A 25,186-nucleotide genomic window follows, 5' to 3' on the forward strand; every position below is an offset into this window, starting at 1 on the left:
AACTAAGAAACTCCCTGCCTCTGAGACCCTTCTCTTGCTAACGGTGGAATCCCAAAGGAGTGTCGCGATCCCATGTCTGAGCCACCGTGTTGCAGTATAAGCTGTGGTGGCAACCCCAAATAATTTATGCAAAAATTTGCTTTATGAACCAAAAATGCTTTAGGTGGTATCTTACAAAAGTGGACTTTGAACACGCAGACCCACTGCCAAGGGTACTAGGTCCTGCCGCACCAGACTACAAACAGAAAACTGTGTTTCTCCCTACTGGATGTCTGATACAGCCAGTTGTGGGCTCCCTGGAGTCCTGGGTGATTGTCCCTGGAGAGAATGACTTTGTTCTGCAGTTTTGATCAGTAAACTTGAGAAGGCTGGTCCTGAGGGCCTGCGGGCAGAGTCCTTGATTTAAGGTTGGAAAATACGGGGGCCCTGCCTCCTGGTGGAAACACACAGGAGGCTCCCTACACTGGCCTACCCGCGGCCCTCTCCCTCTACCCTCATTGAGAGGCAAAGGACTGGAAATAGGCCTTCCTGGGACACCTTTGCTTCTCACAGGATTATTGAAACTAGATTTTACTTGGATAAACTGTGAGGTTTGCTGCCTGGGGGTTCTGTGAGGTCAGAAGGCAAGGGGAGGGCCAGGCTCTGGCCCTGCAAAACCTGCAGCTGCCCTGCCCTTCCTGTCCACCAGGAGGTGCTGGGATCTCAGGGCAGGATGCTCTCAGGCCCACATTTATGCAGTGCCTCCTGAAGCTGTCCACCCAGAGCTGTCCACCAGGGGCCACATCAGGCCTGGCTGTAGATGGAGCAGGAAGGCTGATGGCGCCATGATGGACGCTGCAATTTTCTTCCACTTCAGGCTGACCCCAGGTCTCTGCGTTGTCACAGTGGCTGTTTCCTTCAGGGTGAGGGATGAGGTGGTTACCATGGAAATCAAGGTCTGGAGGGAATAGGAGCAGGATTTCTGCCTGTCCCTATTGCTCCTACAGTGAACTGGGTGTCAGGGACACTGCCTGGTGCTGGAGGAGGGGTCAGCTGTCCACCAGAGGGTGAGGGCTGCTGTTCCATCAGAAGGAAAGCCGGTGGTGAGAAGCCAGCTCCTGCCCTGCAGACTGCCCAGTGCTGAGCCTGGAATCCTGAGCAGGGGCCCTCAGAAGATCTTGAAGCCCTTCAACAGTGTCAGGGTGGGTGCCTTGCGCTTGCTCTGAGCCCGGGATGACTTTACAGTGACCAGCTTGGCCTGGGCCACAGTAGGCATCTCCTTCAGGCTAGCAGTAGAAAGTGTGTTGAAGGTGCAGCTGGCCAGCCCGTGCCGGGCCGTGAGTGGGGCCTGGTGATGCAGGGCCCTCTCCTCGGAGATGAAGAGGTGCCTGGCCAGGGAGTTCTTCTCCATCTCCCGCCGTGCCTCCCGTACTGCCTCGTGGAAGACGTGCTGCACGTGCTCGAAGTCCAGGCAGGCAGAGACCTCGAAAAACAGGCACCCAAACCTGCCCGCCAAGGCCATGCCCTCTGCCTGAGTGACCTGCCTGGCGGGGAAGCAGGGTGAGGCGGGGTCAGGAGCAGGCATCCAAGTCAGGCAGGCCCAGGCCTACACCTGGATCCTCACTTACTAGCTCGGTGACCATCTTCATCTCTCTGAGGCTCAGTTTTCTCATCAGTAAAATGGGATAATGAGAGCTGCCTCTCAGGGTTGTTAAGATTAAGAAGATGATTTGTGTCAAGTGCCTAGCACAGTCCCTGCTTAATAAATGGCGGCGGATGTCACCGAAGCCAGAATTTCAGAACGAGGCTGAGGGGAAGGGAGAAGCTGGCCCAAAGTCCCTGGCTAGACCCTGCCTGTGGCCAGAGGAAGATGGGCATTCCCAGCCCCACATCTCCTTGACTCCCTTGGTCAGGAAAAGAGCCACCCTCAGCCCTGCCATGTGGGATCAGCTCTGGGGAAAGGCAGTGGTCTGGTTGGAAGGCTGTCAGACCACAGCGTCCACAGAGGCCTGGTGGGCCGAGGTCCTGACTCAGGACGCCTGTGGTCAGCAGAGGTCTCAGGGCTCGTGGCAGGGAGTTTTGTCTGCTTGCCCAGGAGAGAGGCAGGAGAGAGCAAGGGGGACAGCACGAGAGAGGGAGCAGCACCTATCCCCAGCTTCATCCTGTACCACTTCCCATGATGATGGGATCGAGTGTTTGTAACTAGGAAGGTCCTGAAAGCCATGGGAATCCGGGTGAGAGAAAAATACTGGCCCTCGGATAGGTCAGATGTCCAGAAGAGGCAGGGGGCGGGTGGGGGGAGGGGTCCCTGAGGGCTGGAGGCCAAGGTTTCAATGGTTAAATCTCACTGCTGAGCTGCCTCACCTGCCATTCCTGAGGACAGTGGCACAGCCTGGGAGATGAGAGGGGACACCAGGGTGGGTATGGTGGGAAAAGGTTTCTGAGCCAAGGTTAATCTGGCAGGAGCAAAGGCTGGAAGTGGGCTAGCTCAACAGACAGAGGGAATGACTGGGACAAAAAGGGTCAGGGACAGAGTGCCTAATCCATTCCCCAACCAGGGCTGGTGTCCTGTCAGCGCACAGATTCCTGAGGAACTCCTTTTGAAAGAACACTTGGTACTATGTGCCTTTGTGATGAACTTGAATCTGAAACTTTGTCATTGTGGGGCTTGAATAATGAGCTTTCAGAAACAAGAACCCCATACGTGCATGTGTGTGCGTGAATGGATGAGCAGGGCATATAACATTATCACCCTTTTTCTTATTTTGGCGTAGCCTAGCGAAAATGTTATCAGTGGTTATCACCGCTCTAACCCACATTTTACCCTTTAGCTACAAGACAATCATGGGAGACGCTGACCAATGCTCAGCTAAAAATTACATTGTCTGTGCCCATCTAATCCTGACCTACCAACCTCGGGACTTGACCAAGGAAGGAAGTGGGGAGAAATCTCATGACTCCTTCTTAGGGAAACGATGCTGCTTTGCTCTTTGCCCCCAAACCACTTTCGCACAATCCCATTAGCAAATATTGGGACCAAAACAGTGGCCTAGTTTTTTTCCTCATATTTAAAACTGGTTTATTCACAATCCAGTCTTCTGATCCCTATTCTAGGTTCTGCGGGATCTGTGATTCCTCAAAGACTACCTTTTGGCCTTAAGATCACACAACTTTCCTCATTCCCTGAGATGGAATTTGTCTGGGTCTGAGGGTCTGCCCACCTTTGAAGGCTCCTACCGTGAGCCCCCTTCATGAGACCACCCCCCCTTTCCCCACTGCCCATCAGCCCCAATCTATATTAAGTGTCCCCTCCTTCCTAACATCAGTCAGTGGGCCTTTGGGGCCTGGGGAAGCAGGAGTGACCAGCCCTGAGAAGGAAGGGATGAGAGGAAGGCTGGTGGGAGGTGCCCTACCTCGCAGGTGGACTGGCCACACAGGACGGATGTGCTGGTCACTCATCAGGTGGAGACATCACAGTCTCAAACGCCTCAGGGGCCAGGCGGGCAACTTGAATGTGTGGGGAGGGTGGAGGTAAGCCACAGGGAGTGTGAGGCCTGTGTTCAGCTGGAGGGGGCATGCCCCGCCTCAAAGCATTCCAATTCCGGGTCTTTTAAAACACTGTGCCAGCCAAGCAAAATACGGCTGCAGCACTCAGGGGTCATCTGCCCTCTGGCCCAGTCTGTGGTCTCTGATTCAACTCCAACTCTTTCTAGGAGAACCTGACCTCAGCACAGCCAACTGTGGGAATGAGCCTGGGGACCACGCTTGGGTGAGGCCAGAGCTGGTTGGACCAGAGCAGACACCTGACCCAGGTGGCCAATCAGAGCCTCTCTCCCCAGAATTGGAATTGAGCACTGGATGACCAGCCAGCTGTGGGGAGTGGAAACAGAAGGTCACATAGTCTCAGGAAAGAAAGGGTGAGGCTGAGAGAGACCTCAGAGCCTCAGGAGGATGGGAGGAGTGGCCTCTCTTCTGACTTTCAGGGTCCAGCCCCTGTGCAGCCCAGATGCTCTTCCCTTCCTGCCCTTGGCTGCCTGGAAGCCCTGCCCACTGTATCCTTACAACACACCCCCTTCTATCTACATCCAAGGGGATTACTCTTCTTAGCAGCCAAATAATCCCTGAAGATGACACCGCTTTTACGAGAAAGGAGAAGGCGAGCTCTAGGATGCGGGACAAAGCGCCGCACTCACCTGTACTGGGCCATGTCCAGCTTGTTGCCCAGCAGCAGAGCAGGGTAGCTGCGCTGCGTCTCCTTCTCATGCAGAGCAAGCAGCTCCAGGTAGCTGCTGCTGCCCTCGAAGCTCTGGCGGCTGTCGACGCTGTACACCACCAGGAAGGCGTGGGCCCAGTTCAGGTAGCGCTCACAGTTCCTGGGGGTGTCCTGGGGCAAAGGAGGGCAGCCTCTGTCAGGCGCAGAGGAGGCCAGGGTAAAGGCCTTCACTGGAGCTGTCTCATCCCACCTCCCCACTCCCTGCATCTCTGTATATTGTTCCCCGGCAGGGCCCTTTTCAAAGGGGCACTTCAGTGTGGATTTGGCCTGCTGTGAAAGGAGACATTGTTTCTGAGCCTCACTCCCACCACCCAGCCACAGACTTGGAGACCTTGGCCTCTGGGGCACAGAGCCAAGACTTTGGCATGGCCCCTACAGAGACCTGGCTGTGCCTGGGCGCTGCCGGTTTGGGGTCAGGTTCATGGTGCCCCTTTGGCTTCTGAGAAGAACTGGCATCCAGCCTTGGCAGCGGGTGGTGAGGACACAGGGAGATGTATGTACTGGGCGGCGGGGCGGGGTTGGGCCAGGGGAGCCTCTGTGTAAACACGTGTGTGCACCTGGCTCCATGTGTACACAGGAATCAAGCCCCAGAGCACAGAATCTCAGAGCTGACACCAACAATCATCAGGTCTCCCCAGGCCCCTTCCTATCCCTTCTCATTTGGCAAATCAATAGATTCAGGCCCAGAGAGGTCAGCATCTCAATCAGGGACGCATAGCAAATTGGAGCTTAAAAGGTTTACAGATTCCCATCTGAGGCCCACACTCTGGAAGCAGGACTTCCCAAGAGGCTGTACTGACTCTCAGCTCTTCATGGGTCATGGGGGTAATGTTACCAGGTCTGCAGTGTCCATGACCCTCAGGTGGACAAGCTGGTGGTCCACGGTCTCCTCGGAGCTGTAGGTATCCTCTGCAACACAGACGGTCAGCCCAGTCAGAGGCAGGGCAGGCCACTCGATGGTAGGCTGGGTCGGAGTCCCAGCTTCCCTTTGCTGGATCCCTGTGCACCCCTGGGGGACTTGCTCTGGGGCAGGCTGAGCCAGGACCACTGGAAAGACCTCGGCTCTCACCCACATGGAGGACACGGGCAGACCCTCCCACCAAGGAGATGCTGTTCCACCTGTCATGGCCCAGAGCACCAGAGGGCACTCATAGAACATGCCACAGGGTATGGGATTGTGTTCTGGGTCCACCCACCACACCTGCAGGATGGAGTGAGTGTGGGGCTCACGGGCCCAGTGAGCAGCAGAGGCCTCAGGGGCTGCACTGCCAGCCCCTCCCACCTGCACCCCAAGCTTCTCCACCCCCTTCTCCTCCAACCACAGTACCTGGCCCACAGGAAGACCCCAAGGACAATCAGGACAACCCTCTGGCCCCCGGTGGGGAAGGGACAAGAAAGGAGAAACACACAACATGACTAAGGCAGGGGCCGGTGGGGGGAGGTGGGTCAGACCCTGTTTAGAAGACCCGAGAAGGAGGGGCAGGGGATGGGGGAGGGAAGGACTGGGAGTTTGGGATTAGCAGAGGTGAACTATTATATACAGGATGGATAAACAACAAGGTCCTACTGTATAGCACAGGGAACCATATTCAATATCCTGTAATAAACCATAATGGAAAAGAATATTAAAAAAATGTCTCTGTGTATAACTGAGTCACTTTGCTGTAGAGCAGAGACTGGCACAACGTTGTAAATCAGCTATATTTCAATAAAGAAAAAGAAGTCCCAAGAAGGTTTTACAAATAATCCTTGTCAAAATAATAGCAGAGGAATCTAGGATGGTTGAAAGTTTTAGGTTGGAGATGGGAATCAAACCCAACTTCAGCTACTTTTTAGCTGTGTGCCTTGGCCAAGTCATTTCAGCATTCTGAGACTCTGTTTCCTCATTAAAATAGGGATGATGTGATAACACTGGCTAACAGTTTTCAGGTTTTTCCTCCGTGCCAGGTGCTGTGCTAAATGCTTGTCCCTGCACCATTCACAGGGCTGCATGAGGACTGGATGGGCCCCTAGGCATGGGGCCTGGCCCTCCACAAATGCCTGGTAAAGGACAGTGGGGACATAGTGCTCCAAAGTTTCCAGGGCAGGTTCACATTCCTAGGTGATTTTTTTTTTTTACTTTTCATTTTGAAATAATTTTAGACTCATGTAGAAGTTGCAAAATAGTACAGGGAGTTCCTGTGTACTCGTCCCCCTGCTTCCCCCAATGTTAGCACCTTACATAACCATAGTACAATGGTCAAAACCAGGAAATTGACATTGGTACCATACTATGAACTACACCACTGACCTTATTTGGATTTCATAAGTTTTTACAATTTTTTTTTTCTAAGTTCTCATGACCTCAAACCTGAGAAAGTATCAAGTGGCCAGGCCTGCAAAGAGGACTTCGCTGACGGGCTTCCCTGGTGGCGCAGTGGTTGAGAGTCCGCCTGCCGATGCAGGGGACACGGGTTCGTGCCCCGGTCCGGGAAGATCCCACATGCCACGGAGCGGCTGGGCCCGTGAGCCATGGCCGCTGAGCCTGCGCGTCTGGAGCCTATGCGCCGCAGCGGGAGAGGCCACAGCAGTGAGAGGCCCACGTACCGCAAAAAACAGCAAAAAAAAAAAGAGGACTTCGCTGTCACAATCGTTCTCCCTACCCCCAACTTTCCCCTGTGCCACTGGCCCACACGTGTGAGTGCACTTGGCCCTCACCTTTCCCTGGGGGGGGTGCCCCTGTGCCCCAAGTGACCCCAAAGAAGAACCCTCTGGGCAGAACTGGAGCCCTCTCTGCCTGTTGGTAGCAGCCACTGTGAGAAGAGTACCCCACAGCCGTGGCAGAATTCACAAACACTTCTCTCTGAGGGCCACGGGCAGCCAAGCCAGACCTGGAAACACGCCAGGTCCACTAGCAGCCAGCAGGAGTCATAGACAGCTCCCATCCCCAGCCTGCTGTGGGGACTTGGATAAATAGCCGTTCTTGTTAAAGGACCAAAAAAAAAAAAAAAAATCTAATGGAAAATATGCCCCAAATGTTTAACTATATTTGGTGCAAGAAGAGCTGCCCCTGGATACCTACATCTCCTTCAGATTTTTCTTTATTTTCCTGCCAGAGTTGTCTGATGCATGCCTTTTAGGTGCTTCCCAGCTTCTGTGCCCAAACAGGCACCATGCTGTGCCCAGCTCAAGGAAATATATTAGCCCAACCTTGGTCTCCTACAGTCCCTTAAATGCAACAGCCTTTTGAGGTTGCTGTTAGCTCTTCCATAGAGAGATGACAGGAAGGTGAGGCCCAGAAAAGGAGAGAACTCTCCCACAGCCACACAGTACCCTATCAGAAGGAACTTGATCTTGGGGCTCTACAGTGGGACCCCCTCACTCCCTCTGCTTAGTGGACAAGCCAATTCTCCAGCTCTATCTGTGCAGAGTCCAGGGAAAAAGCAGAAGCTCCCCGTCCAGCTGAGGCCGTGGAACATGCATGGGCAAAGTGGAGAAGGCTCAGAGGTCATGAAATCATCTTATTCAGCTCCCTCCCCCTTTGCAAGTGAGGTGACTCCAGGGTCTGGGGGTGCAGTGGGGGCTCCTTTCCAAGTCACAGTAATGTCCTGCCTCCCCATCACAAAGTCCCTGCCCTCAGGTCATTCTAGAGTCCTTTAGTAAATACGGGTTTCATAACTCCTAGTTCTAAATAACATTCTTAGGACTTCAATGCTGAGAGAAGATCCCTTTCCCAAAGTATTTTTCTCTCATTTACAGTAATAATTTTTAAAACGTCACTAAAGGAGCTCTGGTCAGAGTGTATATGGGATGATGCTTCAGAAATGGTGCCTGTATCCTTGTTGGAGCAGGATGAGGAGAAGAGCGGTGAGAAGCTTGTCATTCTGCCCTGGGCAAACCAGGTGAGATGCCCCCAATCCCTCTGTGAGAGGAGGGTGTTCTCCTGGATACCCCTGCTCGCTTCCTGGAGTGCTCAGCACAGGTGAAGCCCTTTCACAGGCACTGACTCTCTTGGCTCCTACCAACTCTAACAGTCACAACCTATAACAAGGCACAGCTCACACACAGAGCACAGTCTATTAGTCCTATATTCCAGATGGGGAAACCAAGGCTCAGAGAGCCCAGTGCCACACAGACTTCTGACTTCAGGTCCTCGATAGCATAAGGCCACCCTTAGTGGAGGGCAACTGGAGTGGTGTCTCATCTTCCTTTGTACCTGAGGTTCTCCATGATCTTAGGCAAACCACTGAGCCCTCTCTGCCTCAGTTTCTTTACCTGTAAAATGGGGATAATAATAGGAGCTCTTCTTTAAAGGGTAATCCTAAAACCAAAATTCAAATCCCATGTTTAACAGCATCTGTGTTGTGCCTAGCACTGCACTCCAAGCTGGAAATAGGAATGAACACCACAGGTGTCCACCCTCAAAAGGTCCCTTTGAGCTCAAGCTCTTGGAAGGTGTTTGAAAAGGGGAAAGGATCGTTTTACATCTCCACATGGCTAACTCTTCCTTGGACGCTCAGACCTTTCTCCACAGAAGGAAAGGCTCTGGTCCGAGAGTCCCCCACTGTTGCTGGAACCAGCCATGGGATAGTGGCGGGAATGTTTAGACAGTGGACAGGACCCCCAAGGAGCAGCACTGGCCTCCCAGAATGGCCGACAGGAGAGCGTCTGGCCATTTCTCCGGCTCAGAAGCTCTCAGGGTGTGGTACAAGACCAAAGGCTGAGGTGACTAACCACTGTGGGGCTGCCACACCCCCGCCCTAGACCGTCGGACCACACATTCCCCTACCAGTTCAGAACTCCAAAATTGCTCAACCAGGAAGCTCAAACCACCACTGTAATAGGCTCCTCTGGTGGGACCCTGCCTGAAGGGTATGGATGGGGGACAGGAAGAAGAGAGAATGGAGATAGGTTGCCAAATAAAATACAAGATAACCAGTTAAATTTGAATTTCAGATATACAGCTAATACTTTTTAGTATAAGTATGCTCCATGCAATATTTGAGGTAGGCAGAATCTGTCTTTTGAGGCACTGTCCTTGAGAATCTCCGTTTTCCCTTCCCAGACATCCCTGCTGTGTGCCTTCCCTTCCCACCCACTCCCCCACCCCGCCCATCTGACTTCATGCTCCTGTGTCTCACTCCCCTGGGCACTGACCTCTGCTAATCAATGGGCTCCCCTCACACCTGCTGGTGACCTTGGCCCACAAAGCTCCTTGGGCCTACTTCCTCCGCTGCAGCCGAGGGGCTGTGTCAAAGCACAGGCGGTCACACCAAACTTTGAGGAACAAACCCCTTAAGGACTGTCCGTGAGTTGTCTGCCCTGCATTCCTGACTTAGCCAGGGGACCCCCTCTGCTTCCTCTGCTTGACCTCTGGGGTTCTGTGTAAGATCTCCTTGGAAGAAGGGATTCTGCTACGTAAGGAATAAATTCTAAAAACCATTGGACTAAGTAGCCTTGACATCCCTTCTTACTCTGACACTGGGATTCAACATCCCAGCCTGGACTGAAGGGCACCAGTGGGCTGAGGAGCTCTTTCCTTCAGGCGTGAAGGGCGCATTCCATCAGAGGCCTGCTGCCGGTGGTGCTGCACTGTGGAGGTTTCATTTGTGGGACCCCAGGGTCCTCCCGAAGCCCTGGGTTTCCTCAGAGGGCCTTCAGGGGTTCCACAAATGCCTTATTCAATTCTTATGAAGGGGGAAGATAATCTAAGACTGCAACCCCCATTTCCAAAGAGCATCCAGACACCCCATTTTTCTCAGTGGAAAGTTTACCATAAAGAAATGCTATAAATGTGAGCTTTAAGTTACATTTATATTAATAAAATTCTGCTTTTACGTATTTAGATATTGGGCTTCCATGTAAGAGGTTATTTGAGGAAAAGGTCCTGCTTCTAAAATTAATTTTCAGAAACAGTGATCTAATTAACTTGGGTGAATCTCAGCCACCACAGTGCAAAGCCATTTGAGGAGAAAGAAGCAAGGAGAAGTGAATACGCATTCAATGTCTCTGTGGGTCAAGTAGTACGTTACATCTTTTACATGTGTTATTTCTTTAATCCTCACAGTAATTCTCTGAGATAGGTATTTTTATGCCCATTTCACAGATGAGGAAACAGAAGCTCAGAGAGCTTAGGTGACTGCTTCAAAGATGCACAGCCAATAAGTGACAGAGCCAGGATTCAAACTCAGCTCTGACACCAGGGCATCCCTTTTTCCAATACACCATCATGATACCAAACAAGCTACTAAACAAGACTAGTCTTCTTGTGTGGTTAAAAAACTGGTTTAGAAGCCAGTATTACTAGGGAATTTCCCAAATGTCCAGCTTTTCTGGAAAAGTACACTGAATAACCATCTGGAAGAAAAACACTTAATGGATGTGGATATTCTGCAATGTTTGATTTTTTTTTTTTAAGTTTCATCATACTTCATATTTTAGGGCAAATCAACTTCTCTCAGTTCTCTTAATTGGGCTAACCCCCAAGTTGTCTGGGGTGAGCTATGGAAGGGTACATTTTTGGAACTTAAAACATTTTGTCGCATGGGCTGAGTCATCCTGGTGGCTCCTCCCCTCGGCCCCCAGATGTGTGGTCCTGGTCAGGCCTGGGCCCACCACGGCATATGTGTGTTTGCAGGGGAGATCCAAGTGGGCACAGCAGGAGGGACAGGGAGGAGTGGGCCCTTACCCAAGTTGGGGTCATATTCGCTGATAAACCTCCTGGTCAGAAACTTCACCGTCAGGGCTGCAACGAGGAGAAAGAAGTTGGCTCAGTCTCCCCATCGTGTCTGGCTGCTGGGCCCTGGAGCCTGCCCCTCTCATTTTAGGGAAGACTTATCTAGCCTCTGTGACCCCTCTGCTCTCTGGAGAGCTGGGGAACTGGTTTGAGAGGCTCAGGGGAAACCAGAAATATGGGGAACCATGTCCTTCCCAGTTGCATTCTGGGATTTTTTTGTGGGGAGGGGGATGGCAGCAAGAAAAGAAATGAGAGGCAAGCCTAAGGGGCGTTTGTGAAGACCCTAACTACGGGGTCTGGACCCAGGCAAGCAGTTATCTTAGGGTCAACTTGCTGAGACTCAAAGTGAAGAGAGACCTCCTCCACCCTTGACAAGGCACAAAGACTCTGAAGTGTGGAGCCATTTATCCCCGCTTTGGCTACAAGCCAAAGAGAGAGTAAGAGCTGAGTTATCAGTGGGTGATCTCTGGGAGGGATATGAACCCCCGAATCCCAAGTAAACACACTCTAGTCCTCAGTCCTCGAGTCTTGGCTCTTAAGACCTCCACACTCATCATGGGAGTCTTACAGAACATAAAACCTGGGGAAGTCCTCCCCAGGTGGAATGCATTAACAAGATTGATTTTGTTCAGAATTTAACCACATAAAGCTGAAGGCCAGCCCACTACAATACTGAACTCTTAAAAAGTAATGCAGTATTTTAAAGAAAATCCTTAAAATTCTTTCCCAGGATTCCTAACAGTGTCATTTTGCAAACTAATACCCAGGGAATACATACTTTAAAATTTAAATTCTTTCATTCATGTAGTCACTAGCTAAACTGTACCAGTGACAGAGCCGCAGATAACAATGTGATTTTCAAAGGGAAGAGGGCAAATCTTTTCTCTAGGAAAGCATGATTCAGAGTCCCATCTCTGAGCCAGGGGGCTGGCTTCAAAAGTAGAGAATAGGCTCCCAGTGAGTCTCAAAGAATACTCTGGAGAAGGAAACTCACAGCTGAGTCCATGATGGCCATTCACTAATGGCTGCAACTGGAAAAACAGCCAGTGGAGGAGCCCCCTCTGTCTTACCCCCCTTCAGCTGCCTGGGACTGGGAATGGCGGGGAGAGTGGTGAACCCTTTTTCTGGATCTTTGCCTATGGTGACACCCCCCACCCCCACCCCCTGGGCTCCAGCTGCCAAAAGTGGTGAAGGCAGAGTTCAGTGTTGATAGAAATGGCCTGAGTGTAAATCCAAGCGCTTTGTTCATCAAGGACAAGTCCGAGGCACCTGAGACCACAGTACAATGTGTTTCCTTCAAGTCAAGAAAGGGGTCTGACTTGAAACAAATACATTTGATAAGAATTCACTTTGTTCCAGAATCCCAGAGAATTGGGGTGGGAAGTGGGTAGCAGCCTCTCCCTGGGAAATCCCCAAAGCCAGCGACTTTTACCACCTCCCTTCAGGGGCCTGGGGCCCCTTCTCCCCTGGCCTAAATCAAGGAGCAGCAAGGCTGCGACTAAGCTCCGTAGGGGCCCTGGGCTGGGGATCAGTGCCTAACAGGTCCCTTTGGTTCCAGTCACCAGGGCTGACTGCTGGCCAAGAAGAGGAGATGCAGGGCGGTAAACGGCAAGGCGGAGACCAGCAGAGGACTGGGAGACACAGAGACAGAGGGGAGACAGCTGGGGTCACGGACAAGGAGGACACAGACACAGAGGGAAAGACAGGCGAGGAAGAGAAGACAGCCTGAGAGATGGAGGAGCTGAAAACAAGCTGAGGGAGAACCAAGCAAGAGAAGCTGAGGCAAAGAAGGAAACCATCACGGTGTCTCACCCAACCCACCTGGGCGCAGGAAGCCCCGAAAGCCAGTGGAAGAGCCTGCCCGCAAGCCCACAGCGCCCGGTTCCCTCCACCGCTCCCCGTCACGCGCGACCCCGCCTGACCCCTTCCCTTCCGCCCGCACCACACTCACCGGACTTGCCCACCCCGCGGCGCCCCAGGATGGCCAAGTTGACCTCGAGGGGAGCGCTCTGCTGCCCGCTGCCCGCGCGGGGTTTCCCGAACACCGAGGACATGGCGACGCTGCGGAGAGGGACACGGGTCCTGGCCTAAGGGCCCCGAGCAGCGTGCCCGCCCGTCGGGGCCCTCGGGAGCGAGTGGCGGCCTCTCTGGCACTCGCGGCCCCGGCGGCGTCGGCCTCCCGGGCCCCGCGCCTAGCAGGCAGCCTTCCCGCTGCCAGGCCCGACCGTGCGGGGAGGAGGGGCCGGGGGAGCCTGGCGGGCGGGGCCGCCCGAGCGCCGCCAAACTCCTTGTAAGGGCTGCGGAGACCCCTGCGAGCGGAAGGGATCTCCGGCCGGCCGCGCCCCCCAGGGCCTTGCTGGACCTCGAGGGCCGGGCGGCGCCGTCACCCTTCGGAGCACCCCCCAAGACCCGGCGGGAAAGGACAAGTACCGGAGAGAGGGAGGCCAGGGATAGGGGAAGGATGTTTCCAGTTTTGTCTGAATCTCCACTCAAGTCACTTCCCATCAGCAAGAAGATCCCCCCTTCCTTTGTTTTACCCAGCTGGCCCCGCCTCCTCCTCCGGGAAGCCTGCCGGGTTCAACTCCGAGCCTGGTCCTTTCTCTGGATCACAAGGCAGCTCAGCCTTGGCACACAACTTCCCCGACCACATTACCCTGCCCTTCGGTGTGGGGACTCTCAGGCATCACTACAGAACCCGTAAAGAATCCTAGCTTCTGGGAACGAGTTGGGGGGGGCTGGGGGGGAGATGACTTTCCTAAGATTTCATGGCCAATCTGGGTCCAGCTTCAAGAAACCAAACCCATTCTGGATTACTGTTTTCTCCCTGATGGGAGCTAATGAGTCGCATGTGTTTGCAGCCTAGTGTGTAAATGGGGCATTTTATTCTAAAACCTGGCACTCCCTCTTGCCTATGATTCTGGGATTGGTGGATGAGCCTGGCAGGGTTACCTGTCATTCCCCTTGAAACCCGGGGTAAATCTGGTCATGCTGGAAACAGGGCAAAGGGCTGACATGAAGAATCTGGACATTTAGGATCTAGTGCCAGCTCTTTCACTGGGTGACCTTAGGCAAGTCATCTCACTTCTTTGGGCTTTGGTGTCCCCATCTATAATACTAAAGGAAGGGGAAAATAAATCCAATTCAAGCCTAACTGAGGGTGACAAAATCAACCCTGGTTTCCATGTCTGAGTACTTTCTAGAACCCTGTGGGACCTCTCTTTTGGAATACACTCCAGGTTTGAGTGGAGAAAGATATGGGAGTCTCAGAGACTTCTCACTGCAGCCCTTCCCCCTCCAACCCCAAACCCCTATCCTCCCATAGCTAATCTACCCACCCACGTGCAAAAGAAACCAGGAAAACCCAGGTCAGCAAGCGGAGGGCCTGGAGTCAGAGCCTGATGGTAATAACTTCTCCTCAACCAAGAGAGAAAATTATTTTCCAGGACAGGACATGAATACTGACTCAGCCTAATAGTGTTTCTGGGAGATCATGGTAAACCAGCTGTGTTATTAAGACTCTAAGGTGTTGGGAGGAATTTGTTTAGATTACACCCACAGGCCAGAATCGCTCACAGAGCTAATGGCCAACGGTTTTCCTTTGAGTTGTAGAAGGAGAAAAAGTGGGAGCCAAGTTCTAGCCACATCGCTGGGCTGGCCCTAGTCCTGGGAGGACAGACTGGCTCTGGGTGGGGCTATGGGGAGACTCAGTCTCACTGGAGGACTGCTGGAGAGAGGGCAGGCTGTGGACCCCCAGAGGCCCAACTGGGAGTAAACCTGGGCTCTGCTACTTCCCTACTTATGTGATTTTGGAGGAGTTACATTCCTTCTCTTTAAGACTCAGACCAAACAGCAGATGGGAGCTGCAAGGAGGCAGGTTCCAGCTCAGTGTGAGTGTGAACTCTAATCACCTGAGCTGCCCATAGTCAGAAGGGACTACTGTCTTTGGAAGAAGTGAGCCCCCTGACACTGAAGGCAATCAAGGGGGTGACACTTCAAGGAGGTGTTGTAAGGAAACACCACAATGATTTGCAAGATGGGATGAGATGATCTTAACTCACTTCTATTTAAGAGATTATTTGAATTCTTTGCCAGGTGGTTACTCAGGCCCTCAGCTGTGACCGCTAAGTGCCCAAAGTCTGCCCCTCCTACGAGGCTTGGGAGGAAAACAGTGCCCATCTCACAGCTGCAACCACTCCCGTTCCCCATCCTCAGCCTCCTCATCTGTGGGCTGCTTGTCCAGCACTCAGAAGTGCCCATTGTGGACCGGAAAGGCTCTTGGAATCAGTCACTTACTGCCAGACTGTGGAATAAGCTAATTTGTCCATCTGGGCCTCAGTTCCTCATTTTATTACTCCCTGTACATTTTTTCTCACACATCACTGTATTCTCAACCACTACCAACAGTTCCAAAATCTATCCAAAAACACAGTCAAAGGACTTCCCTGGTGGTCCAGTGGTTGAGATCCTGTGCTTCCACTGCGGGGGCACGGGTTCAATCCCTGTTCTGGGAACTAGGGTCCCACATGCCGTGTGGCGAGTCCAAAACAAACAAAACAAACAAACAAATACAGTCAAATAATTATGGAAATTTTATATAGGAAATTTGAAGTGCTGAGTCAGACCTAAAAGATTAAAATATAAAAATTTCAACATTTCCACCTATGTCATTCCCTGGGGGGTACAATTTATTGAAAGGAATAGTCATTGTTTTTATACACAAATACCATCACCAAATTATTGACCTGTCGTGGGGATTTTTAAAAAATCTATGAATAATGTTGAGCTGAAAGGACTCTTTGATTTAAAGGATTTGAAATACATGTGTTTGGAATTCCTACCAATGAGAAATCATCATTGACTCTCAGGTGCCCTTCTTGGTCTATTTTTCAAAGACCCCAAACTCATTCAGAATTCCCAGAGCTGCAATATAATTAAATATCTATTAGACTAAGCCAATATGATAATAATCTCCTTGAATTATTCACAATGCTTAATGTACTTCTGTTTTTTATCCATCTGTTCCTTATTATCATCCTAAGAGGTAGTTATCACACCCATTTCATAGTGGAAGAGTTACAGAGACACCTTGTCTTTAAAATAGGTATGATATTAAGTATTAGATAACATGAAAATATTCCACCTAGAGGTGGGCCCATAGCCCAAAACAGCAAATGATAGTTCCCTGCACTCCCCTGGACACGAATAGCTCACACTTCTCACCCAACTGCCAAGAAGCCACAACTGTTTAGTGACCAGGAATTTGGGCACTTTGGGTCAAGAGAGAGGTTATTCTGCTAGGGCCAGTATCCCAACCCTCCTTATCACCACCTCCCCACATCTGAGGCTCTTATAATGGGCCCTGAGGCCCTCGAAATGCAGAGGATGTGGCCCCTCACCCAGCAGTGGTCTTGCAGCAGGTGCTCAATAGGTGGCTCTGGAGTGAGTGGGGCACATACAGGTCTAGACAGGTAGGACTATATCCTGCCCTTGCCCCCCACCCCTACTTCCACCCCCAGAAGCCATTCCACATAAAGCTAACCTTTTGGGAGCCCTTTGTGATGTCACTGCATTCCCTGGAGGCACAATATGACAACCACTTCTGTGATTTTTCAATTATAAATTCAGATGTCAAAACTGAACAGAACCTTAGAATTCAGATCCAAGCTCCACTTTACAGATGAAGAACTGAGGCCTGGGGGCTTCCCTGGTGGTCCAATGGTTAAGGCTCCGCACTCTCAATGTAGGGGGCACAGGTCTGATCCCTGGTTGGGGAACTAAGATCCCACATGCTGCATGGCATGGTCAAAAAAAAAAAAAAAAGAACTGAGGCCTGGACAGGTTGGGCAGCTTTGCAAGCCAGTGGTAGTACCAGCATCAAAGCCCAGCAGGAATCCTGACTCGTAGTCCAGTGCTCTTCCTCAGGTCCAGGCAAGCTCATCACTACCCTGTGTGCAGAAATACCACCATGGGTGGCAAAGGCCAGGGGTCACCCATCAGGCAGGAGGGCCAGGAGGTCACAGTTGGAGGGAACTTCAGTCTCATATGGTTCAACACCTTCATTTATAGTGGAGGGTCAGAAAGGGAATTGTGCAGGGTGGTGGAGCTGGGCCCAGTCCTCCACCAGATTGCAGGCTCTCCTGGGTCAGGGGTTGTGTCTCCTCCAACAGACTAGGGATTCCTACTTAGGTTAGGGCCCAGGAGTCCACTGAACAGATCCCTCAGTGTGCCAATCACTGCAGATAGAGAGATGTACAAGATGGGGCGTGTGCTCTAGAAAGGCTCAGGGTCTGACACAGAGCCCCTTTCCTTGCCTCCACCCTCAACCTTGCTAAGTAGAGAGGGAGGTTGGTGTGGGGTCGGGCAGAGCCTGGGAACTCCGTGGGCTGCCCACAGCCATGACAGTTTCCTTGTCCTCTCCAAGTCCCAGAGGGACATTTGTTGTCCGGGTGGAGGAAACTCTCACCAGCTGCAGAAAACACCCCACTGGGGCCTTGGGCACAGGGCCAAAGTGCTGATCCTGGACTCAGCCTCAGAGTCATGACCGCCCACCTTGGATGACCCCCTCCCCACTTCCTGGCTGCTGAGGGTGGGAGCCGGGTGTGTGTGCACTAGCCCTCCAACCCACTGAAATCAGGGATGGACTTGTGAAAAACTGGGACGGGGAGTGAACTTCAGCCAGTAGGGGGTTCGTGCTCCTTCCCACTCCTGCTCTCAGGAGAGGTGCAGGCAGTGGTTCTGTTTGTCTACCAGTTACTAGGTGTCAGGAACAGGCCATCTGGGGAGGGAACTGTGGCCCCCTGGGGGTCAGCCCCTTCCCCACCCGCCCCTTCGTTTGAGCCTGGCAGGAGGCAGCTGCTTCCCTTCCTGAAGAAAAGGCTAATGCAGGTGAGGAGAGACAGCTGGGCTGGGGCCTGGGGTCAAGTGGACGGGGTTCAATCCATCCCACATCTTCATTCATAACCAAGGCAAAGCCCATTCCATCTCTAGGCCTCCCTTTCCTCATCTGTGAAATGAGAACAGTCAGACATTCTCCCTATCCTTGAGGCCACTAGCAAGGACAGAGTCAGGACTGGGCACTGCAGAGCCCACTTTCCTCCAAGGAGGGGCTGTCATGCTTTCAGCCAACGTCTAGCCTCAGGGAAGGAGAAAAGCTGGCAGAGGGCCTGGGATAGTATCCGTGGGGACTCCTGCCCACCCCCTCTATCTCTTCCTCCTCTTCCTGTCTGGTCTCTGGGGCAGAGTCTTGCATATTTCTGGCTGCCGCCTCCAGGCTTCTGGCTTCCCAGGTTCACACAAGTGGTCCCCACATCCCAGCCCTGCTTTAATGGGGTGAACTGGGTGGGAGTCCCCAGCAAGAAAGGCACACTCATGTTGGGTCTGCAGATTCATACTTGAGGATCTGTGCATGCATGTGTCTTGCGGGGAGGGAAGTTCCCCTGCTCCCTTCCCAAGTACAGCTTTATCACTGTGAGCCACTGAGCTACCCCATCCCTCCTGAAGAAGACCTGCTGCTGAACATCTCCTGAAAGGCAGATACATGCTACACAGGGCTGGGCCTCAGTTAACCCACCTGTAGAACAAGGTAGCAGAAGACAATCACCAAGCTCCCTTCCGGCTGACATTTTGGAACCCAGAGTCTTAGGTGGTCACCCAGGAAAGTTCTGAACAAGCTGGGCAGCAGGAGGCCTGGGGCTGTCTGCTTCCAGACCCTGGGCAATTCCCTGTCTGACCCTCTACTGTAAGTGAAGGGGTTGAACCATAGGAGACTGAAATTCCTTCCAACTGTGACCTCCTGGCACAAAGTGACTGCCCAGCATTTGTAGCACAGGGAGGAAGCAGAGCACAACGGTTAGAGACGCAGGCTCTGGGGTCAGACTGGCTGCACTCCAGTCCTAGCTTTGCTGCTCTGTGGCCATATCATCTCGGGCATGTGAGTGAACCTCTTGGTGACTCAGTCTCCTCATCTGTGAATTTAATAATATCTGACTCATGCATGCTGTAAGCAATAAATGGATAATATCTATCAAACGAGGGAAAATAAGTTATTTTCTCACCTGATTGTTGCGAAGATTATAGATGTTCAAGTGCTCACAAAATGCCTGACAGTGCAATATAAGTGTTAAATATTATTTCAAGAAGCCTGTCTCTTTCCCATCCACAGACATATAGTCCCCTCAGCAGTCCCACTTTCCTCTTCCCAAGATCTGAGCTATAGAGCAATGGATGAGTGGGGAGTAGCAAGAGGGGAACAGACACCAGCTTCCCACACCCATCCCGAGTCAGGGAATACTTCCACATTCAGGGACTTACTGAACGTTCACCTCTTACCCACCCATTTTTACAGAGAAGGAAATCGAGGCTCAAAAAGAGATTGGTCTAGCCCAGAGTCAGGGGCAGAGGCCCACGCCAAAAGAAAACCTACTCTGGACCCCAGCCCGGCCCACTCTACGTGCTCCACCTCTGCCTCTCCCTCTGGCACCCAAGTACCCCTGCCCCACCAACCGAAGGCGTGAGCTAGGTATTCATTCCGTCCTTGCTTTCCCAGCTGAATGACCTTGAACAAGTCATGTAAATTCTCTGAGCCTCATTCCGAACACTGTACAGATATTGTCGAAATACCGTGAAATAGGTGTTATTACTGGCCCCATTTCGAAGAAACAGAGGGTCAGAGTTAGGGTACCTGCACGAGGGCTTACAGCTGCTTTAGTGCAGGTTAAATGGGATATTTTGTAAACTGCCCTCACAGTGCCCTGAATGCAGTAGGTGCCCGGTATACGGTCATCATTATTACTATTTTTCTTACGGAAGTGACTGACCTGGCAGGTCTCCAGATGCCCTCCGGGCCCTCGGCCATCCAGCCCGCTGGCCACCACATCACATGAGCCGTACTATCTTTAGCCAGGAAGATATTTATATGCCCCGGGTAAGTTTTTGCCGGTACGGGGGAGCCCCAGGGTGGGTGACTGCTGCATCCAGGCCCCCGGAGGCGGCCTCCGCGCCTGGGCCCGCCATGCCGCAGGGCCCTGGGGCCCTGATGCAGGTGTGGGTGGGCAGCCAGCTCTTCCAGGCCGACCGGGCCCTGCTGGTGGAGCACTGCGGCTTCTTCCGCGGCCTCTTCCGCTCGGGCATGAGGGAGGCGCGCGCGGCAGAGGTGCGCCTGGGCGCTCTGAGCCCGGACGGCTTCCGCACCACGCTGCGGGTGCTGCGCGGCGAAAGGCCGGCGCTGGCGGCCCCCGACGAGCTGCTGCAAGCCGTGGAGTGCGCCGCCTTCCTGCAGACGCCGGCGCTGGCGCGCTTTCTGGAGCACAGCCTCACGTCGGACAACTGCGCGCTGCTGTGCGACGCCGCCGCCGCCTTCGGCCTGCACGACGTCTTCCTCAGCGCCGCGCTCTTCATCCGCGACAGCGCCCCCGAGCAAGCGGCCGAGCTGGCGCTGCCCGAGGCTCGCGCCTACGTGGCGGCGCTGCGACCCAGCAGCTACGTGGCCGTCAGCACGCACGCACCGGCGCCCGGCTTCTTGGAGGACGCATCGCGCACCGTGTGCTACCTGGACGAAGAGGAGAACGCGTGGCGCACGCTGGCTGCGCTGCCCATGGAGGCCAGCACGCTGCTGGCCGGCGTGGCTACGCTGGGCAACAAGCTCTACATCGTGGGGGGCGTGCGGGGCCCCAACAAGGAGGTGGTGGAACTGGGCTTCTGCTACGACCCCGATGGCGGCACGTGGCGCAAGTTCCCCAGCCCCCACCAGCCGCGCTACGACACGGCGCTGGCCGGCTTTGACGGCCACCTCTATGCCATCGGGGGCGAGTTCCAGAGGATGGCCATGAGCTCCGTGGAGCGCTACGACCCGGCCGCGGGCTGCTGGAGCTTTGCGGCCAACCTGCCGCAGCCAGCTGCCGGCGTGCCCTGCGCCCAAGCCCGCGGCCGCCTCTTCGTGTGTCTGTGGCGGCCAGCCGACACCACGATCGTGGTGGAGTACACGGTGAGGGCAGACGCGTGGCTGCCCGTGGCCGAGCTGCGGCGCCCGCAGAGCTATGGCCATTGCATGGTGGCCCACCGCGATAGTCTCTACGTGGTGCGCAACGGACCTAAGGATGACTTCCTGCACTGCGCCATCGACTGCCTCAACCTGGCCACCGGCCAGTGGACGGCGCTGCCCGGCCAGTTCGTCAACAGCAAGGGCGCGCTTTTCACGGCCGTGGTGCGCGGCGACACCGTCTATACGGTCAACCGCGTGTTTACGCTGCTCTATGCCATTGAGGGCGGCACCTGGCGTCTGCTCAGGGAGAAGGCCGGCTTCCCACGGCCCGGCTCCTTGCAAACCGTTCTCCTCAGGCTGCCGCCCGGTGCCCAGGGGCAGGTGGCTTCGACGACGCCAGAACTGTGACCCCTGGGCTGGGCTTTAGGAGGGGGATGCCCAGAGTCTTCTCTGAGCCATGGCTGAGTCTATGAGACTGGCCTTAGGAGCTGCTGGGAACTTCTCTCTCCCTGCCCCAGGTGAGACGTTGGGGGCCTTGTGCCTTCTGCCTTCTGGTGGTGTGAACATGTCCAAGAATCTCAGGAAGCAACGACTCTGGGATCTCAACCCTCAAATTACTTGGGCTGTCTTGAGAGCTGGTGGGTCACAATGTCAGTGGAAGGCATGGGGGTTAGGATTTCAATTATCCAGGCTTGTGTGTGAATGGGCCAGTAATTGAGCACCAGCTGGGAGTGGGTTAAGTGATGTTAATCAAACTGCCAGTCAGGCAAGAATTAGGCACCTACTGTGTGCTCAGCAGGGTGCTGCGCCTAATGTGACTGTAGTTAACAGGGGTCCATAAAGCTTAGAGTCTAGCCAAGGACCACAGAAGGTTTACACACATTTGTCTTGATCCACATAGGGCTGAAGGCAATGGGCAAAAACAAAAAACCCAAACCCTGCAATATAATAAAGTCCTGAAGAAATCAGGGCAACGGGAAAATAGGGAGGGGAAAAATATGTTACTCCAGGCAGAAGGGTAGTAAACAAACTGTATGAAGAAGACAGGCAGGATAGTTAGCTGCTAAATGGGGAGATTCAGAAGAGGAGAGACGGGGAAAGCTGGAGCAGGTGGGAAGAGTCTGTGAGCCCTGCCTTTAAGGCAGAGCAGCTGTAGATGGAGGCCTTTGGGGAGGCAGTGAGGCTGCGCTGGCTTGTAGAGACAGAAACTGAGCTGAACCTGGAGTGAGACCTGTGAGGGAAAAAGGGTTCCCCATACCCTCTAATGGGATGTGGGCCCGCAGGGGAGAAGCCAGTTGGAAGTCCCTTATCCACTGCCCTTTTTGTCATCACTCCAGGGCAATAGACTTAATTTCCATGACTTAGGTTACTCAAGGTATGAGCCCAATTTTGGGCAGGTCTAACTGCCTCATCTTCCTCACCTGTATCCCTTCCTCTACATTCTACAGGTTAATTCTTTCCTCCTAGCCTCCACTCTTGCCATTTCCTGGACCTGGAATGCCGTTCTTCTTCCTCTCTCTCTGTTGGCTCTGTGCCTACCTTCTCTGTGCAGGGTTGGCTCTTCCTGACGATGGCTGCGTGCATTGCTCATTGGACCCCTGGCTGACATCCTTTTCCATGTGTGTATGTGCACATGCGTGCAGCTGTGCACGTATGCAGATAGCAAGAGCAGATCCTTTTGTGATGTCAGCTGAGCTGGGACACTTTCCCACCTACAGAAAAAAATTATGAGGTCCTACAAAAGAACATGTCTACGCAACAGAAACAGACTCACAGACGTAAAGAACAGACTTGTGGTTGCCAAGGGAGAGGAGGGGTCAGGGAGGGAAGGATTGGGAGTTTGGGATTAGTAGATGCAAACTATTATATATATAGGATGGATAAACAACAAGGTCCTACTGTATACCACAGGGAACTATATTCCATATCCTGTGATAAACCACAATGGCAAAGAATATATGTATATGTATGAGTCACTTTGCTGTACAGCAGAAATTAACACAACGTTGTAAATCAACTATACTTCAATAAAATTTTTTTTGAAAGAAGAAAAACATGAGGTCCTGGGACTTCCCTGGTGGTGCAGTGGTTACAAATCCACCTGCCAATGCAGGGGACATGGGTTCGATCCCTGGTCCAGGAAGATCCCACATGCCGTGGAGCAGCTAAGCCCGTGTGCCACAACTACTGAGCCCACGCACCACAACTACTGAAGCCTGCACACTCTAGAGCCCGCGCTCCGCAACAAGAGAAGCCCCCACTAGCCGCAAAAGCCCATGCACAGCAACGGAGACCCAACACAGCCAATAAATAAATAAATAAATAAATAAATAAAATAGTTTTAGAAACAAACAAAAAACATGAGGTCCTGAAAGACATCAGGCTGTAGAGATCACTAGTTAGGGACCTGCTGCTGACCTCTGGTGCTGACCTCTGGTGTTAGATGAGGACTCTTATCTCGCCTGTAGAGTACCCCGACCCTGCTTTCTGGTCAGATGCCCAGCTCAGTCCTCCAGCCTCTCCAAGCCTCTGGGCGGACTTCTCCGAGTGGTCTTAAGTGGTCTCCATCCTCCCAAGACCCAAGGGCCATGGGAAATCCTGGCCTCATCACAAATGGAGAATGCAGCATCAGCCTGGCACCTCCTGGGCATGGAGCCTAGTGTCTGGGCTGCCCCTCACTGCCTTTTCCCCTGACCTATGTTTCTGTTCCAAGCTCTGGAGAATGCTGCCCTCAGAAGCCTGGGACCTTTTAGGCCTGGATTAACCTAATCTGATGAGTCACAATAATAAATCCTGACTTTTGCATCCTGTGAATGATGTGCAAAGTACTTTCACATCCATGTCCCCACTGCAGCCTTACCTCAGTCATGGGAGTTGGGTACCTTCTCCCAGCTGAGATGTGTGAGGTTCAGAGGTCAAGTGACTGGCCCATGCCACAGAGCCCCTCACTTTTTTGTTCCATCAATATGTAATTTTATTCACATGTCAAAGATTTATCTAACTCATTAATAAGGGAACCAAAAGAATGGTAGGGCTGGTTCAAAGGCACATTTGAGAGACAAGAGATCTGAATATTTTGTTGGGAAGGATACACTGAAATAAGTTTGCCAAGGTAGAGGTAAAGCCGGTTGGTGTCTTACAGGGAATAAAACCGTAACTTTTGTGGTTCTCTACTGGACTAAATTCATTTTCATCTTCACCTACACGCACATACCTACTTGTACATGCAGCTACGTTAGCATGTAACTTTACAAGGTCAGGACCCTAATCAATAGTAAATTGTAGAACAAAGGCACAGTCTCCTAGAGAATTAAATAACTCTTAGTGCTTCAACTCTGCCCCAGAATGACACTGAAAGGACATGCAGTCCTCCTTTTGCCTATTTTCAAGTTACGTATAATTTTTCTTAACAGCACAGACGGCTCTCCTCCTTGCTCACTCCTCCTGATCAGTGCTAAGCGCACTTGCAGTCTTGAGATCCATTAGCTCATCTGCTCTCTCAACCCACAAAGCTTTGTTTGTCGGCTTTTAGAGCTGGCTGCGTGGACCAGCCCAGACAGGCCTGCTGGCTCCAGCGTTCGGTCGTCCTTAGGTCTAGACCAACCCTTTCTGAGATGCCTTTTATGTGTAATAGCACAGCGTTCACAGAGAGCGTTCCCACAGTGGACTTATTTAAGCTTTGTAAGAATTTTAAGTGGTAGGCAGCTTGGCAACATCCCCACTCCCTTCTTAAAGATAAAGGAAAAAAAAACCCCCAAACACCCAAAGGTCGTGGGTGACTAAAAGAGGCACAGGTAGGAAGTGGCAGAGCCCGGCTTTGAACCCAGGGCCATGTGCTGTTTTCTGTCGCTGCCTCCCTGCTTGACTGACATCCTGGGACGGACGGGTAGTTCTGCCAGTCTCCTTTACACTCCCCTCCCTGTTACCCTTCTCTCTGTGCCTCTTCTTCTTGAGGTTCATCTGCCCCCCTGGACTCAGCCCTTTCCCTCCTCCTCCTGAGATAGGAAAATTAACTGTCCTGGGTTCTCTTGCCTTAGGATCTAGCTGGTAGAGGAATGGCCCCCTTCACGAGGGTGTTAATGACTGAAGGCCCGGGTGGGTATCTGCACTTTGACAGATACTCCCTCCCTCTCACAGTGTGGGGAGGTTTTCACAATCCAGCCCACCTTACCCTCTGGCCTCACAGGTCAGGGTCCATTGTTTCTTCCTATAGCCTGCCACCCCCAGCAAGGATGGTTAC

The 25,186-nt window shown here is 52.7% G+C and overlaps 2 protein-coding genes across 3 annotated transcripts; one reads left to right on the forward strand and one right to left on the reverse strand.

The window, feature by feature from the left end:
- Positions 1 to 1,115: 1,115 nt before the first annotated feature.
- Positions 1,116 to 13,166, reverse strand: RASL12 (RAS like family 12). Its single transcript, XM_007105137.4, has 5 exons — positions 12,919 to 13,166; positions 10,920 to 10,976; positions 5,088 to 5,161; positions 4,173 to 4,363; positions 1,116 to 1,523 (listed from the first exon to the last, which is right to left on the reverse strand). The coding sequence occupies exons 1-5, from the start codon at positions 13,019 to 13,021 to the stop codon at positions 1,148 to 1,150; spliced, it is 801 nt and encodes a 266-aa protein (XP_007105199.2). The 5' UTR covers positions 13,022 to 13,166; the 3' UTR covers positions 1,116 to 1,147.
- A 6,756-nt stretch (positions 13,167 to 19,922) lies between these two features.
- On the forward strand, positions 19,923 to 22,974 carry KBTBD13 (kelch repeat and BTB domain containing 13). 2 transcript variants are annotated; one of them, XM_028495567.2, is made up of 2 exons: positions 19,923 to 21,584; positions 22,395 to 22,974. In XM_028495567.2, exon 1 carries the CDS (start codon positions 19,978 to 19,980, stop codon positions 21,352 to 21,354), a length of 1,377 nt encoding a protein of 458 aa, XP_028351368.1. In that variant the 5' UTR covers positions 19,923 to 19,977; the 3' UTR covers positions 21,355 to 21,584; positions 22,395 to 22,974. The 2 variants fall into 2 exon arrangements, with proteins under 2 accessions (XP_028351368.1, XP_023984514.1); XM_024128746.3 differs by having other exon boundaries at positions 19,923 to 21,464.
- Positions 22,975 to 25,186: the final 2,212 nt, after the last annotated feature.

This window comes from Physeter macrocephalus, chromosome 11, assembly GCF_002837175.3.
Source record: "Physeter macrocephalus isolate SW-GA chromosome 11, ASM283717v5, whole genome shotgun sequence".
In the NCBI taxonomy this organism is placed as follows: domain Eukaryota; kingdom Metazoa; phylum Chordata; class Mammalia; order Artiodactyla; family Physeteridae; genus Physeter; species Physeter macrocephalus.

What these genes read in the sequence shown, in the direction of transcription:
- KBTBD13 (XM_028495567.2), top strand. Translation starts at nt 19,978, where the DNA reads ATGCCGCAGGGCCCTGGGGCCCTGATGCAGGTGTGGGTGGGCAGCCAG.
- RASL12 (XM_007105137.4), bottom strand. Translation starts at nt 13,021, where the DNA reads ATGTCCTCGGTGTTCGGGAAACCCCGCGCGGGCAGCGGGCAGCAGAGC. An exon ending in CCGCGGGGTGGGCAAGTCCG is followed by an intron (nt 10,977 to 12,918) that starts GTGAGTGTGGTG and finishes TCCTCGTTGCAG; the next exon opens with CCCTGACGGTGAAGTTTCTG. An exon ending in CTGGACATGGCCCAGTACAG is followed by an intron (nt 1,524 to 4,172) that starts GTGAGTGCGGCG and finishes CTTCCCCGCCAG; the next exon opens with GCAGGTCACTCAGGCAGAGG.